Consider the following 13,165-nt stretch of genomic DNA (forward strand, 5'->3'; position numbering starts at 1 on the left):
TGTGGTCTCCATCCCACTTTCATCATCCTTGGCTGCAGCAAATAGGAGCACCTTTTCATTGAAGGGAAATTGTGTGCTCACTCACACAGTGTGTTTTACATCCAGCTTGTCCTCAGAAGTTCAGAGCATGCAGTTTAGCATGAGCCAGATGTAAGAAAAGAATGTGTTCAGTCCATTGGGATGTCTTGGCATTAACCTGACTTCAGTTTGTTAACTCTGGTGGCACAGTGAAGCATTGGTTTTGATGAAAGTTCAGCATACTGGGTTCTAGGATAATAATGTCCTCTGCTCTTTAGGCTTACGAGTTACAGCTCTATTCCTCATTCCCCAGGGCAGCCTTAAGGGAGAGATTTCCAGGAATGTTACCTCTCCAAGCAAAGAAAGCCATTTCTGAGCAGCCAGTTGATTTAGTTGTGTTGTATGATTAAATACATTTGACAGTAAAACTCAGTTAAACTGTTAAGAATCACAATAAGCAGCTTATTTACATCTCATTTGTACAGGGAACAGTTTTGGCTTTATGCTTGAATAAAGGCTACATTGTCTACCTGATCTTTTTTAGGCAACCACCAAACATGTTGTATGCCCCCAAAAAGCAGCAAAAATCAGGAGACTCAAATGGTGATGTGACAGAAGAGGTTGAAGCTTTGATTATCAAACCATCTCAGAAGAGCCATGAAGCATCTTTGTTCAAGGTGTTATACAAAACCTTTGGACCATATTTTCTCATGAGCTTCCTTTTTAAGGCTGCACATGATCTCTTGATGTTTGCAGGCCCGGAAATTCTGAAGTAAGACCTATATACTTTATTATTGTATTAGAAGGATGTGAACAGGATTTAAAGCATGCTGGTATTTCACTCCCCAAACTGCTTTGCCTTCAGCTAATACCGTGAGGAAGAGATGTCATAAAAGGAAGTAAACATGATTTCAGTCCATTGGTTTTCAAATTACAACATCATGCAATAAATGTTTAACTTCTTTTCCTTTTCAGCACTGGGAAGGCAGGGCAGGACCATAATCAGCACTAGCAGGAGAGTTTGCTCAGTGCTAACCTGTAATTATTCTGTGCCTACACATCAGAGTATGTGGTTCCACAGAGCTGAGGAGCTGGGAGGGTTGTTTTGCTTCGAGCTGAGAAGTAAATGAACTGCAGGTGGTTGTACTTCAGCTGCAGGGGCCATGAGGCTTCTCAGTGCAGCCCCAAGAGCACACTGTACATGTGAGCTGTGTGTGTCTTCCTGTTTCAGACTGGTACCTTAAGGAGGGAGTGATGTGTGCTCATACCAAGTGATCTCCAGTTTCTAAGAAGTTTGCTGAAGTGTTTTATCTAAGTTTGGTACTTCAGGTGCTTGCATGACCTGTGCAATGTTTGGAATAACCCAAGGCTGCAGCCATGACATTTGGTTTTGTTTTCCATCTATCAAGAGAACTCATTTCTCTCTCCACAGATTGCTGCTCAACTTTGTATATAACAAAGCTGCCCCAAACTGGCAGGGCTACTTTTATACAGCACTGCTGTTTGTCTCTGCCTGTCTTCAGACTCTGATCCTTCACCAGTACTTTCATATTTGCTTTGTAACTGGAATGAGGCTCAAAACAGCCATTGTTGGTGTGATTTATAGAAAGGTAGGTGTTTCTTTAAATGTGACTACAAATATGCAATGTCTGTGACTGGGAGAGTGCATCACTTAAGTCAGAGTAATAAGGTAGGAGACTCTGGTATGCTGATTCCTAACTCTTAAGAGAAATAAGAGCATGCCTAATTTATAAATAAAAGCCTTTAAGCCAGGGCAGTTTTCAAATTTTCTACTTAACATTCTTCTTCTCACTGCCAAGTAAGAAAACTTTCCTCATTTAGACTTGGGGTGTGCAGTGTTTCAGTTGGTGCAGAAATTAAAGATGCACCTGCATTTTCAGATTTGTTTGGGATTTACCAGCAGTGCCCTCTTAGAATAAGCTGGAACATTTTAGAAACCTGTGGATTGATAGCTCTGTGTGAAGAAAATGTGTCACAAGAAGTGAAGATTCCACTTCTTACACTAAAACAAAAACAATTAACAAGCCAAGTAAACAATACCCCCCAAGCAGTAAAACCACCAGCCCATACCCCAAAGTTTATTGACTTTAATTCTGTGTTAGCTTAAACCCAGCTGATTGATTCAAACTGTACAACTTGGATTTTGCAGGTTGTACAGGGTAGACAGAATATGAAGGAGGAAAAATGATTACTTGTGATTTATAAGTTGTGTAGAGCACTTGACTTCTGTGGAGAAAATGCAAATGACTAAGTCTGTCCTCGTGTTGTTTTAATTGGTTTTTGTTTTTTTACCTGCATGTAGGCACTTGTTATCACAAATTCTGCTAGGAAGACTTCTACTGTGGGTGAGATTGTGAATCTGATGTCTGTGGATGCTCAGAGATTCATGGACTTGGCTACCTACATAAACATGATTTGGTCTGCCCCCCTGCAGGTGATACTGGCACTGTACCTACTGTGGAGGGTGAGCACTGTGTGCTGTTTCTTGTTTTGGCTTTGGCAGTGTGCTGCTTCCCTGGTTCTGTGCCTGCACACACCTGTTGTTCAGCCACTGGAGCAGTGAGGAGAAAGTGCTGTTTATTAAGAAGCCATTCAGAGCTGCTTTTGTCACTGCTGGCAGGAGGGAAGGCAGGAGGTCCTGAATTTGCACATCTGACTCCATATGGGGAGGATGCAGAAGGGAACTGTTATCTTTGGGGGGCTGCAGCACCTGGAGGATCTCACTTGTGCCTTGATTTAAGTAAAAGTGGTCTTGGCTCTGTGCTCAGAGTCACATGTGAGATGTTGCTGTTTCTGGTTCACACAGCACTGGGCTGGCTCTTCTTCAGAGGAGCAGACAAATCAGCAAAAAGTGCAAGGTGTTACAATATATTTGTGTGTGTGTGTATAGAGATACATTTGAAGAGAGATTGAGCTATATGTACTTCTATGTGAGGGATATATATATATATATATATATGTTTGTTTGTTTACAGAGTCAAAGTATGTAGATATTAACCTAAGCCTCTGCTTGATCCTTCTCTTCTCCCAAGCTGAAAACCTTATCCAGAATGATTTTCTGTGATGTATGCAGTGATTTGAGCCAAGATTTAAAAAAAAAAATTAGTTTGAATAAATGCTCACAATGATGTACTTTTCAGAATTTAGGTCCTTCAGTGCTGGCAGGTGTGGCTGTCATGATCCTTCTGGTTCCAATAAATGCTGTGATGGCAATGAAGACAAAAACCTATCAGGTTAGCATCTCTATAGAGTGCTTTTAAGAAACATCTATTCTTTGACTTCTTCCTGGAGGTTTTTCCCATCCCTCTAACTATCCCTTAAAACATGGAAGGGAAGGAAAGGACAGAGGTGTATTCAGAATAAACAAACTTATGTATTTTTCAGCCTTACAGCCTATCTGTGTGGAATGGTCTAAAAAGCTGCAGTAGTGAAGACCAAGGTAGCACTTCAGACAGCTTCATGAGATGTCCGTTGATTGAATTATTAGGAATTAGTTCAGTTTTTAACTTGCCTAAAAACTAAAGTGCAAAAATAAACTGTCTGCCTAATGAACCTAATGGCGATGAATGAAATATTCATGTTTCCAGGATGTGTGGCTTGTTCCATTTTTTGTTTGTTTCCTGGAGAGATGAAGAAGAAAAAAGCCATTGACAGTGCTGAGAATGAAGCAAAATTAAGTTTGGTCTAAGGTTAGATGCAAGCTGCACATCTTACACTGGTTTATTTTTTAACTGCATATTGTACCTGAGTCCCAGGGCTCCCTGTTGCAGGGTTAATCACACTTAAACCAGTGCCACACTTGTTTTCATCTTGCTTTGGATTTGTAGTTACATGAAGCATTCTTTTAATTGGTTTAAAACATCTTGTTAATTCTGCATATTTGTTTGTTCAGATAGTATCTCAGATTTCCTGCTTGGGAAGCTAGTAAGCTTTTGATGATAATGAGGTAAATTTGCCATTGCAAAATACAAAGCTCAGAACTTTGAGGTTCTGCCAAGTATTGTGCTCTGTTAATTATTTTTTGCAATGTTGTTTTTAGGTGGCTCAAATGAAGAGCAAAGACAACAGAATTAAGCTGATGAATGAAATTCTCAATGGGATTAAAGTTCTGAAACTTTATGCCTGGGAATTAGCCTTTAGAGAGAAGGTATTAGAGATCAGACAGAAAGAACTCAAAGTCCTAAAAAAATCTGCTTACCTTGCTGCAATGGCAACCTTCACTTGGGTCTGTGCTCCGTTTTTGGTAAGTGAAACAAATCTGGAAGTCTTGTCTCCTTTTTGGGATTGTGCTTTCCAAGGCAGCACTTGAGGACTCCTTTTGGCTTTGTCTTTTAAAGAGTTGAGCCAAAATGCTCTCCAGAATGGTGGGTCCTTGAACACTTAGGGGGCCACTTCTCTGTGGAAAAGCACTACTGTTTTCTTTGAAACTCAGTAACATCCAGGTTGGATGCGTTCTTGAAGTTAATGTCCAAGTTCTGGAAAATAAAAACCTCCTCTGCATCCCCTCCTATTTTTCGTAGAGTACTTGAGGAATCTAAGATGAAATATGTGGTCAGATTTAGGAGAATAAAAATATCCCTTATTTCAATGTGTTTCTGAGCAGCAGCAGGTCCTTCCATAAGAGCTCCTGACTGAATGGGATGTTGGGCTCCAGGAGTGCCTCTGGCTGGGATTCTCCCAGCATCTGTGTAAGAACCATGTGCAAAAGGAAAACCATTGTGTGGCCTGAGATGGCTTCAAATTCTTACTTAAAAAAAATAAAAATCCATGATATGCCAAACATCCCTCCTGTGTTTGTGGTTGGCTTACATTTCAACTAATACAAGGGAGAGGAGAGTGAGATCACATCGAAATTGCTTCAGACCCTATTGGAACGAGGGGCCATTGCTCTTGTCTGCAGAAACAATTAAAAGCCATGACTACATTAGGATAAAATATGTGCTGTTCCAGTTGAAGGTGTTTAAGTGTACTTTCCAGTCTCAGATTCCTTCCCTGCAAACACTTTTAGTGTTTACATTACGCTCGGGGCGTGATGAAAGGCAGAGAAGCATCGGCTGCATTCTTAAGTGAATGCTTTTCTAAAAGAAGTCTGGGATTATTTTAATATAAATACATTATTAAATGAAATTTCTAAATAAAACCCTGCAGGTGGACTCCCCAGTGCTGTGGTGTGGAGCCTGGGAAGGCAGGCTGGGGTGATGTGCAGTCCTGTCCCAGCACACACGGGGGGTGTGTGGCACTGGCTCTGCGGGGGCACAGCCCAGAGGGCGAGGCTGCTCTTCAACATCTTGGTGCTTGGATTTTTGGGGTTTTTTGTATGTTTTGCTAAAAAAATTATTGCCCATTTGGAAGCACTTCTGACCTTGAAAACTTTTATTTCCTCTACTCTTTCACATTTCCAAGGCCAGGGTTTAGAGGCAGTGTTGGTAAGAGTGCCAGGGACCCGCTGGCTTTGCAGTGCTCCCTGCTGCCCCTGTGCTGCTGAGGGTGTGTTCCAGACTCATTGCTGCTAACACAAGAGTGCAGACATGCTGCTTGTGAGGTTATTCTTTGGACCCTGTCTTGTTTTTGATCTCCATGGGAGGGCTTTCTCCCTGGGACAGGGTTGTCCAAACTAAGGGCTGTACAAACAAGCTACTGTACAAGGCACAGCTGAGTCAGCTGCTGCACCCAGAACAATGCATGTCTTCACAGCAGTCAGATTTGGTAACAGAAGCACTGATGTCTTCAGTGGATGCTGTGCTTAGATGAGACTTAGATGGGGAGCTCATTATTTCAAGTCTTTTAGGAGGGAGGATGCCAGAAGTTTATCTACTTTGATTTCTTGTTTTAATTGGCAGTCTGTGGGGGAAAAAAGCAGCTGGATCTTGTGATATACTGAGGTGTGAGGGTATTATCATGGAAAATAACACTATGAAGGGAATAGTTGTGAAAGCAACCATCTGGTTTTACTTAATTTATTTTACTGTAATTTATTCAATATATACATTTTAAAAAATGAGTGTATGTATTTTTGGAGATATTTTTATAGCTTATGGTTCATGATAACAATGGTTCAGTGCAATTTTCTTGTTCTGTATGAAACTGAAACAGTTCACAACAGAAAAAGTTTCATCTTTGTAGTGCAATAACATTTTGAGTTTCTTGTCCATGATAAAGTGGGCTGTATTTGGAAATCTAGGGTTGTGGTAGTCTATACAAACTATAAAACAGGTTAGTATTGGGTTGCTTCGAACTTTTCTGTCAATATATGTTACTGATCCAATATCTGATACTTTGGGGAGTATCTTAAAACTGAAAGAGATCAGGAAAAAAGGCCAGTGATTGTTTCTCTACTTCCCTTCTGCTGCTGTGTGACCTCACATAGCCTGGGATGTTTGTGGTTTCACTTCTGCTATGTGAGGAAAGTGAACACTTGGCTCTTTTTAAAGAGGAGCCATCAGCTTCTTTTTACAGCAGCAGATTTTAATCACGTGTTTGTTTTGCAAAAAGTGTTGTCAGGAACAAAAAGTTATCAGAACATTGCTCTTTCTCTGATTTATAGTTGTGACACTGTGCTCCTGACTTGGTGGCTTTGACATGACCCTCACTGCAGCCTTTGCCCTTGGTTTCAGGTTGCCCTGTCCACGTTTGCTGTGTATGTCACCATAGACAAGAAGAACATCTTGGATGCTCAGAAGGCCTTTGTTTCTCTGGCATTATTCAACATCCTCAGGTTCCCACTGAACATGCTCCCTATGGTCATCAGCAACATAGTAGAAGTAAGAGTTCAGTCATTAACAGGTGCTTTTTGGGCAGGAGGGTGGAAAGATTACATCCCCCTGCTTGGAGAATGACCACAGGGGCCATGTGGCCACCTCTGGAAGGGACCTTGCAGTTCCTGTGCTGCTGAAACCCCAGTCATGGTGGAGAGGTGTTCCTTACATCACCCACATTTCTTGTGGGTTGGGAAGTGAAAGTTTGGCTACGCAACCAACTATGCAATGGATTTAAGGAGGGATTGGGAATTCATGATAATGGTATGAGGTGTATGGGCACAAAACAGTGAGCACATAAAGGGAATGAGCAGAGGTTAAAGAGTTTGCATCCTTTTTCCACGCAGGCCAGTGTCTCCTTGAAGCGCCTCAGGGTGTTCCTGTCCCATGAGGAGTTAGATCCAGACAGCATAGTCAGGGCTCCCATCAAAGAGGGTGAGTTTCTTTGCCTGTTGCAATCAGTGTCTGCTGGTTTTGGGTGGTTTCTTTTGCTTGCTAAAACAAATTTACTGCATTTTTGGTGTGTTTTGCTGATAAATTTGAGACAGAAAACAGAGAAGAGAGTTTGTAAAATGGAAGTTATGTACAGGTTTCTCCTTCCTTCTCAGATAGTTTCTTTCCTCTCCACAACTGATTTGGCAGTGCTGGAGATGCAGCTGAATTAGTTGGTAGCTCTGTGTGGCTGATGTTCATGCACCTCCTGGTTCCTGAGTGGGGGTAACCTTGGGACCTCTGCTGTCTTGCTAAATTCAGTAAAAGCAGAACACAAGTTTTTGGCAAGCAGTGGGTTGTTGTTCTCCTGAAAAAGTAACTTTATACCTCTGCCCATGTGTGTTTGGATTGACTTTGGATTGTGAGCACACAGTATAGCTGCTTGCATTGGTACTTATTTATAAATATGAGTTTTCTCTTTGCAGCTGAAGGATGCATTGTTGTGAAGAATGCAACGTTTAGCTGGGCCAAAACTGATCCTCCTTTGCTGAACAGGTAAAGATTGGTGCTCTCTTTTCCATCCCATAATCCTGCTGCACCATAAATGATCTATATTTGAGTTATAAAGTACATATGGAGAAGAGTTTGTTGCCATCAAGAGAGAACAAAAATCATCAGTTCTATACATTTTTTTTAAATTGGGGCTCTAGGAACTGGAGGGATTTACAGTTTATTGCATTTATGGAATGATGAAGGGAGGTAGCAGGAGATGTAGGGATCAAGGAAGAGAGCTGCAGGGGATTTCAGCTCTGGCTGTGTGCTGCAGATGGGCTGAGCTCCATCTAGAGAGTGCAGCCAGCTCAGCCCCTCTCAGCTCTGCTCCCTCCTCTCTGTGTGTCCTCAGGCTCCATTTCACAGCTGATTCTGCACTCTGCTGTCCCTGATCCCAGGCTGCAGAAGGCAAACACTGATGCAGCCACAGGCTGTATCTGCCCTGTGCCCTGCTCCCTTCCTTAACTTTGGCTGCTTTTACTTGGACCTTAAATGGCAAATTCTTTGGGACAAAAATCTGCTCTATTTACATTTGTGTTCATAGAACACTTGAGAGAAACCTTGGCAAGACTGGGTCACTGTGCTTTTTTTCTTTCTATTTTCTTCCTTTTTCACTAATTACATATTATGTTCTGTGTTCTAAGTATGAGGAGAGCTAGGTGCTTTCTGAGTGAAAGCAGTTAGAGCTTCAGTGCTGAGTCAGTGTTTGCAGAGGGTGTTCACAAAGCACTGATGGTCTGTGTGTTAGATGGGCAGTTCAACTGACTTGTAACTACTGGGGTGTGCCAGCAAGCAAGGCTGAATTGTGTGCACTTTATTTCAGCATTAATTTCACTGTTCCTGAAGGCTCCTTGGTGGCTGTTGTTGGTCAAGTTGGCTGTGGAAAGTCTTCACTGCTGTCTGCATTGCTGGGGGAGATGGACAAAAAGGAAGGCTACGTGGTTGTCAAGGTGTGACACGTCTGCAGAGTGGTTCAGCTGTTTGTGGGTATTGCCAGAGGGGTTCTGGATTTCCAAGGGGTGTGAAGAGGGAACAGGCAGCCTTTCAAATGAATGCCCTTTTTAGCCTGCTTTCCTGCAAACCATGTATATGCCTTAGCCTGCACTCTGTGTCATTGCCTGTTAAGCCTCGACCCAACAGCATCCAAATCTGGTGTCAGATTTAGGCAAATACAGCAGTGGAGCACTCAAAGATGAGTGTTCTGCTGAGTCTGGGTATGAGATGGGGAGACCCTGTTACATATTCTCTGAGGAAGAGCAGTGTTGGGTTCTGCCTTCTCAGACGTCAGAGAATTACAAGGAGAGGGTGCACTCAGACACCTGAATGTGGGAAAGGCTGTGTTGCAGTTTGTTCTTTTTTAGACATCAGAGCTGCACACAGCTAACAGAGAAAAAATGACATGGAAATAAAATTACTTTAAGAGCAAAACAAATCTGTTGCATTTAAAAGTCTGTAGGTTTGGCCACCTTCAGAATTGTTGTGGAAAAATAAACTAGTTGAGATCTGAGTCACTAATTATGAGTGCAGAAAGAGAAGACAGAGCTGATACTCAAAGCAAAATACTCTGCATTATCTCAGTCTCCTCCTTTGAAGTGACTTTTATATGAAAACCACTTCCTCTGCTTTCTGCAGAAATCTCTTGGCAGGGGTGCATTTGTTAAACATTTGCATTCCAGATTAAACTCTTTTGTGCAGAACATAATTTATAATTATGTGAAAGAAGTAATGACTTTTGACATGCAGTAGTTGTGCAAATGTCCTCTAAACAAATGTTTCCTCCAGGTTTATGTTAATCGTATTTCGTTTGAAGCCCTTTATTTTCCACCAGTGCACTTTGTTACTTTCACTTGTAGAGAGGATTATAAAAATAACATTTTGGAGGAGGTGGGAGCCCAAGGAGGGCTTTGTTTGGAAATGACCGTAGGTAATTTGTGAGGTGATTAGACTGAGTCTGCACAGGGAGTCAGGGCACAGCAGGGCTTTGTGAGGCAGGCAGTGCTAAAGTACTGAACTTCATTTTTCTTGCAGGGCTCTGTAGCCTACGTTCCTCAGCAAGCCTGGGTCCAGAATGCAACCCTGGAAGATAACATTATCTTTGGGAGGGAGCTGAGCGAGAGCCGCTACAAGCGCATCATTGAGGCTTGTGCCCTCCTGCCTGATATAGAGATTCTTCCTTCAGGAGACAAAACAGAAATTGGAGAAAAGGTATTTCAGTGCCCACTCCACCAGAGCAGTGCTATTGCTTGTAGTTAAGGCTGTGTGACTCTTATTTTACTTTATCTCAAAGTTGTATTGAGTTTTAAAGCTTTCAGAGCAGGAATCCTCTAGAATAAGAGGCAGATTTGAACAGTGTGTTTTCCTCCTCTTTAAGCCTGAAAGGGGAGGAAACCTGTGCTCAGGTAGAACTATAAAACCATCTTGTAGTGACAGTTTTTAATTGTTTTTAAGTTGCCACGGTTATAGAGCAGAAAAATATACAGAAACAAGAAGAGAAAAATCTTCTGAACACTTCAGTTTTGTTCAAAACAAGCAAACAAGTCTCCAACCCCAGCCCTTCCAAAAAATCCTAATCACAATCCACAGAAACAGCCATCAGCCCAAATCTGGCCCTTGGTTACCAGAGCAGGCCTGGTGTGGGCTCTGGAGATGTGCAGGGATGGTGCAGGGCTGTGGGGCAGGAGCTGCTGTGCCTGCAGCAGGGCTGGCAGGGGCTGTGCTGCTGGGGGCTCTCTGAGCTGCTGCTCCCCTGCTCTGTGCTCTGGCTGGGTTCCTCCCAGCTGGGCTCAGAGCTGACAGCCCCACGTGCAGCAAAGTGCAGCTCTATCTTGGGGGTCAGCAGGTCACAGTGTGCAGTGGGAGCAGAGTTTGTTTCTTAAATCAGAGGCAGCCCTGCAGAAATACAGCTGAGAAGAAAAGCAGCTCTGAAGGTACTGAGTTAGGTGAGTCAGTCAGAGTTAACTGCTTTTCAGGGCTAGCAAACATTAATTTTTGGTTTGGCTAGCCCTTCACTGACAGTGAGATCAGAAGAGATGTGTTTCTCTGCAAGAGGATTGTGACTGATTGCTTATGCTGTTGTGGTAGTGAAATTATTTGTGGAGATCTGTTTCATGCAATGTTGAATTTCCTCTGATTTAAATAAACCACCTGTGACTTTTGCCTTTCATAAACTGTATCAAGACATCTCCTTTCAGCTGTAAATCAAGGCTCCTGTTTTCTTGTTTCCTCAGGGGGTGAATTTGTCTGGAGGACAGAAGCAGCGAGTCAGTCTTGCTCGGGCAGTTTACTGCAATGCAGATGTCTATTTACTTGATGATCCTTTATCTGCTGTTGATGCTCACGTTGGGAAACATATTTTTGAAAAAGTTATTGGACCAAAAGGAATCCTGAAAAATAAAGTATGTTATGATGTCTCTAGAGAATGCTTTTTCTTGGCTGAGTTCAAATGATTCCAAGTTTAAGTTGCATGTTTAGACTTCTGTTTCTAACAGCTCAAAAATGAAAGGATCCTTCTGCAATTTTTAGAGAACTTTTATAAAACACTGACTTTTTTTAGTGAAAGGTACTTTGGTTTCTGTATTCAAAAACATTTGATGGAAAAACCAAGACAATGTTCTCTTAAAATTCTGCATGCCTGTCCCTCATTACTGTTCTATTGTACACAGAATTCAAGCAGTAAAGAGCAATAGTCCAACCATGGTATTCACTAATTAGAGATTACAGAAACCCTTTATTTTTCTCTTGCCTTTTAGACTCGGGTTTTGGTAACCCATGCAATCAACTACATGCCTCAGATGGATACAATTCTGGTAATGACTGATGGAGAGATCTCTGAGATGGGCTCTTACCAGGAGCTGCTGCAGCAAGATGGGGCTTTTGCTGAGTTTCTTCGTACATATGCTAATGCTGAACAAACCATGGAGAACAGTGGTAAGCTCACCAATAAACCCCCCTGCTGTCTGTCCTGTTAATAAGGGAGTCCTGTCACAGGGAAAACAGCACCTCTGATAGGAAAGTTAAATTACTATTTCTTGTGATTGCCTGTATAGGTAGAGGTGCTTATTTCTTGAGGGTGTTGAAGGTTGTGAGGTTAAACACACATTCTTTCTTGAAATCAGGAGCATGTGTAACAGATCTGTAGTAAAATTTCCTCTCAGTGCAAAATTCAGATGGTAGTGAGACTGCAAAAGGCCAGCTGGGGTTTATACACCCTTCCTGTCTCTGTAACATCTGTCTTCTTTATGCAACTAATTCCTTTGGGCATGGGGAGGAGGAGGAAGCAGCTCAGTGTTCTTGCTGCTGTCCTTGACTCCTTCTGTTTTACAAAACAGCTGTAGAGCTGCACTGGTACAGAAATACACTTCAGGTTTATTTTTCCTGTATCTACAGACAGTTACAGTATTGGATTTTAATTGGGGAACTTAGTGTTTGCCTCCAGCCTGTTTTCTTCATGAGGTGATTTGCTGACACCCCTGCTGGGAAGTGCCAGGGGTGCCTGCACTCTGCTGGCTGGGGTGAAACTGTGACACGAGTTTGGGAGCAGGGTAACTTCTGGGTATTTTCTGTAGGTGCTTCTGGAGCTACTTGGGCACAGTCAGACTTGTTGCATGAGGAATTCATGGGCAAATTAACTTTCTCTAGGCTTCCCTAGGCAGTTAACAAGTTAACTTTAATGTGAAGATTTGCCTCATTTAATAGCCTTGTTCTCTTAGTCTTTGTCTTCTCCCATTTTCAAATGTGGAAAAGTAGGTTTTGAAATCCTTTTCATTAAACTAAATTACTTTTTTTCCATTTAATTACTGAACATTCTTTTGGAAAGTGAGCCAGTGCTTTAACTTTTGCCATGGTTCTCTGCAGTTTTCTCATAAGAGGCACTCCTAACTTCAGTGCCACCCTGGTGATCTGGAGGGGATTTTCACAGGGTTGGCCTCTTTGCAGTGAATTTGTTCATCAGTTCTAGCCAAGTGATCTTCTGCCAGTGGTAAAAAGTGAAAAGTAGAGGCACTGTTTGTCTGATTCATAGGGATAACATTCATGTTTACTGAATGTGTGAAAGGTCACTGCTGCTGAGAGTCACAGGCTCTTGGAGGAGCACAGCAGTGTGAGCTGGAGCCAGGCTGGCTTGGCTGGAGGGGATCTGCACTCCCACTTTCCAAGGGAGGCTCCCTTGTGTCTGGAGCTCTGTTGGCAGCCTGGGAACACAGTGGGTTGGTGCTTTCTGGCAGCAATGCATCTGCTGCTCCCAGGGTGGGAAAGCCTCTCCTCCCAGCCAGCCCTTGAGTCTGGCTGCAGCTCTGGTCCCTCCCAGCCTCCCTCTCCCTTTGGGCTTCCTGAGGGTTCCTCCTGCCTGTGTGCTGCCTTGCCATCCTCAGCTTCACGGGGTTTCTTCT

General features: G+C 42.7%; 1 protein-coding gene across 1 annotated transcript in view; it reads left to right on the forward strand.

Moving 5' to 3' along the window:
- ABCC1 (ATP binding cassette subfamily C member 1) overlaps positions 1–13,165 on the forward strand; it is a 47,345-nt gene that overhangs the window by 18,859 nt on the left and 15,321 nt on the right. Inside the window, exons 8-19 of the mRNA XM_009091905.4 lie at positions 563–790; positions 1,451–1,628; positions 2,342–2,503; positions 3,180–3,272; positions 4,079–4,282; positions 6,654–6,800; positions 7,142–7,229; positions 7,712–7,781; positions 8,602–8,728; positions 9,807–9,983; positions 11,006–11,173; positions 11,528–11,705. Of these exons, the coding sequence (XP_009090153.1) occupies positions 563–790; positions 1,451–1,628; positions 2,342–2,503; positions 3,180–3,272; positions 4,079–4,282; positions 6,654–6,800; positions 7,142–7,229; positions 7,712–7,781; positions 8,602–8,728; positions 9,807–9,983; positions 11,006–11,173; positions 11,528–11,705 (1,820 nt within the window). The remainder of the gene's footprint in view (positions 1–562; positions 791–1,450; positions 1,629–2,341; positions 2,504–3,179; positions 3,273–4,078; positions 4,283–6,653; positions 6,801–7,141; positions 7,230–7,711; positions 7,782–8,601; positions 8,729–9,806; positions 9,984–11,005; positions 11,174–11,527; positions 11,706–13,165) is intronic.

The sequence above is a fragment of the Serinus canaria genome, chromosome 14 (genome assembly GCF_022539315.1).
Source record: "Serinus canaria isolate serCan28SL12 chromosome 14, serCan2020, whole genome shotgun sequence".
Lineage (NCBI taxonomy): Eukaryota > Metazoa > Chordata > Aves > Passeriformes > Fringillidae > Serinus > Serinus canaria.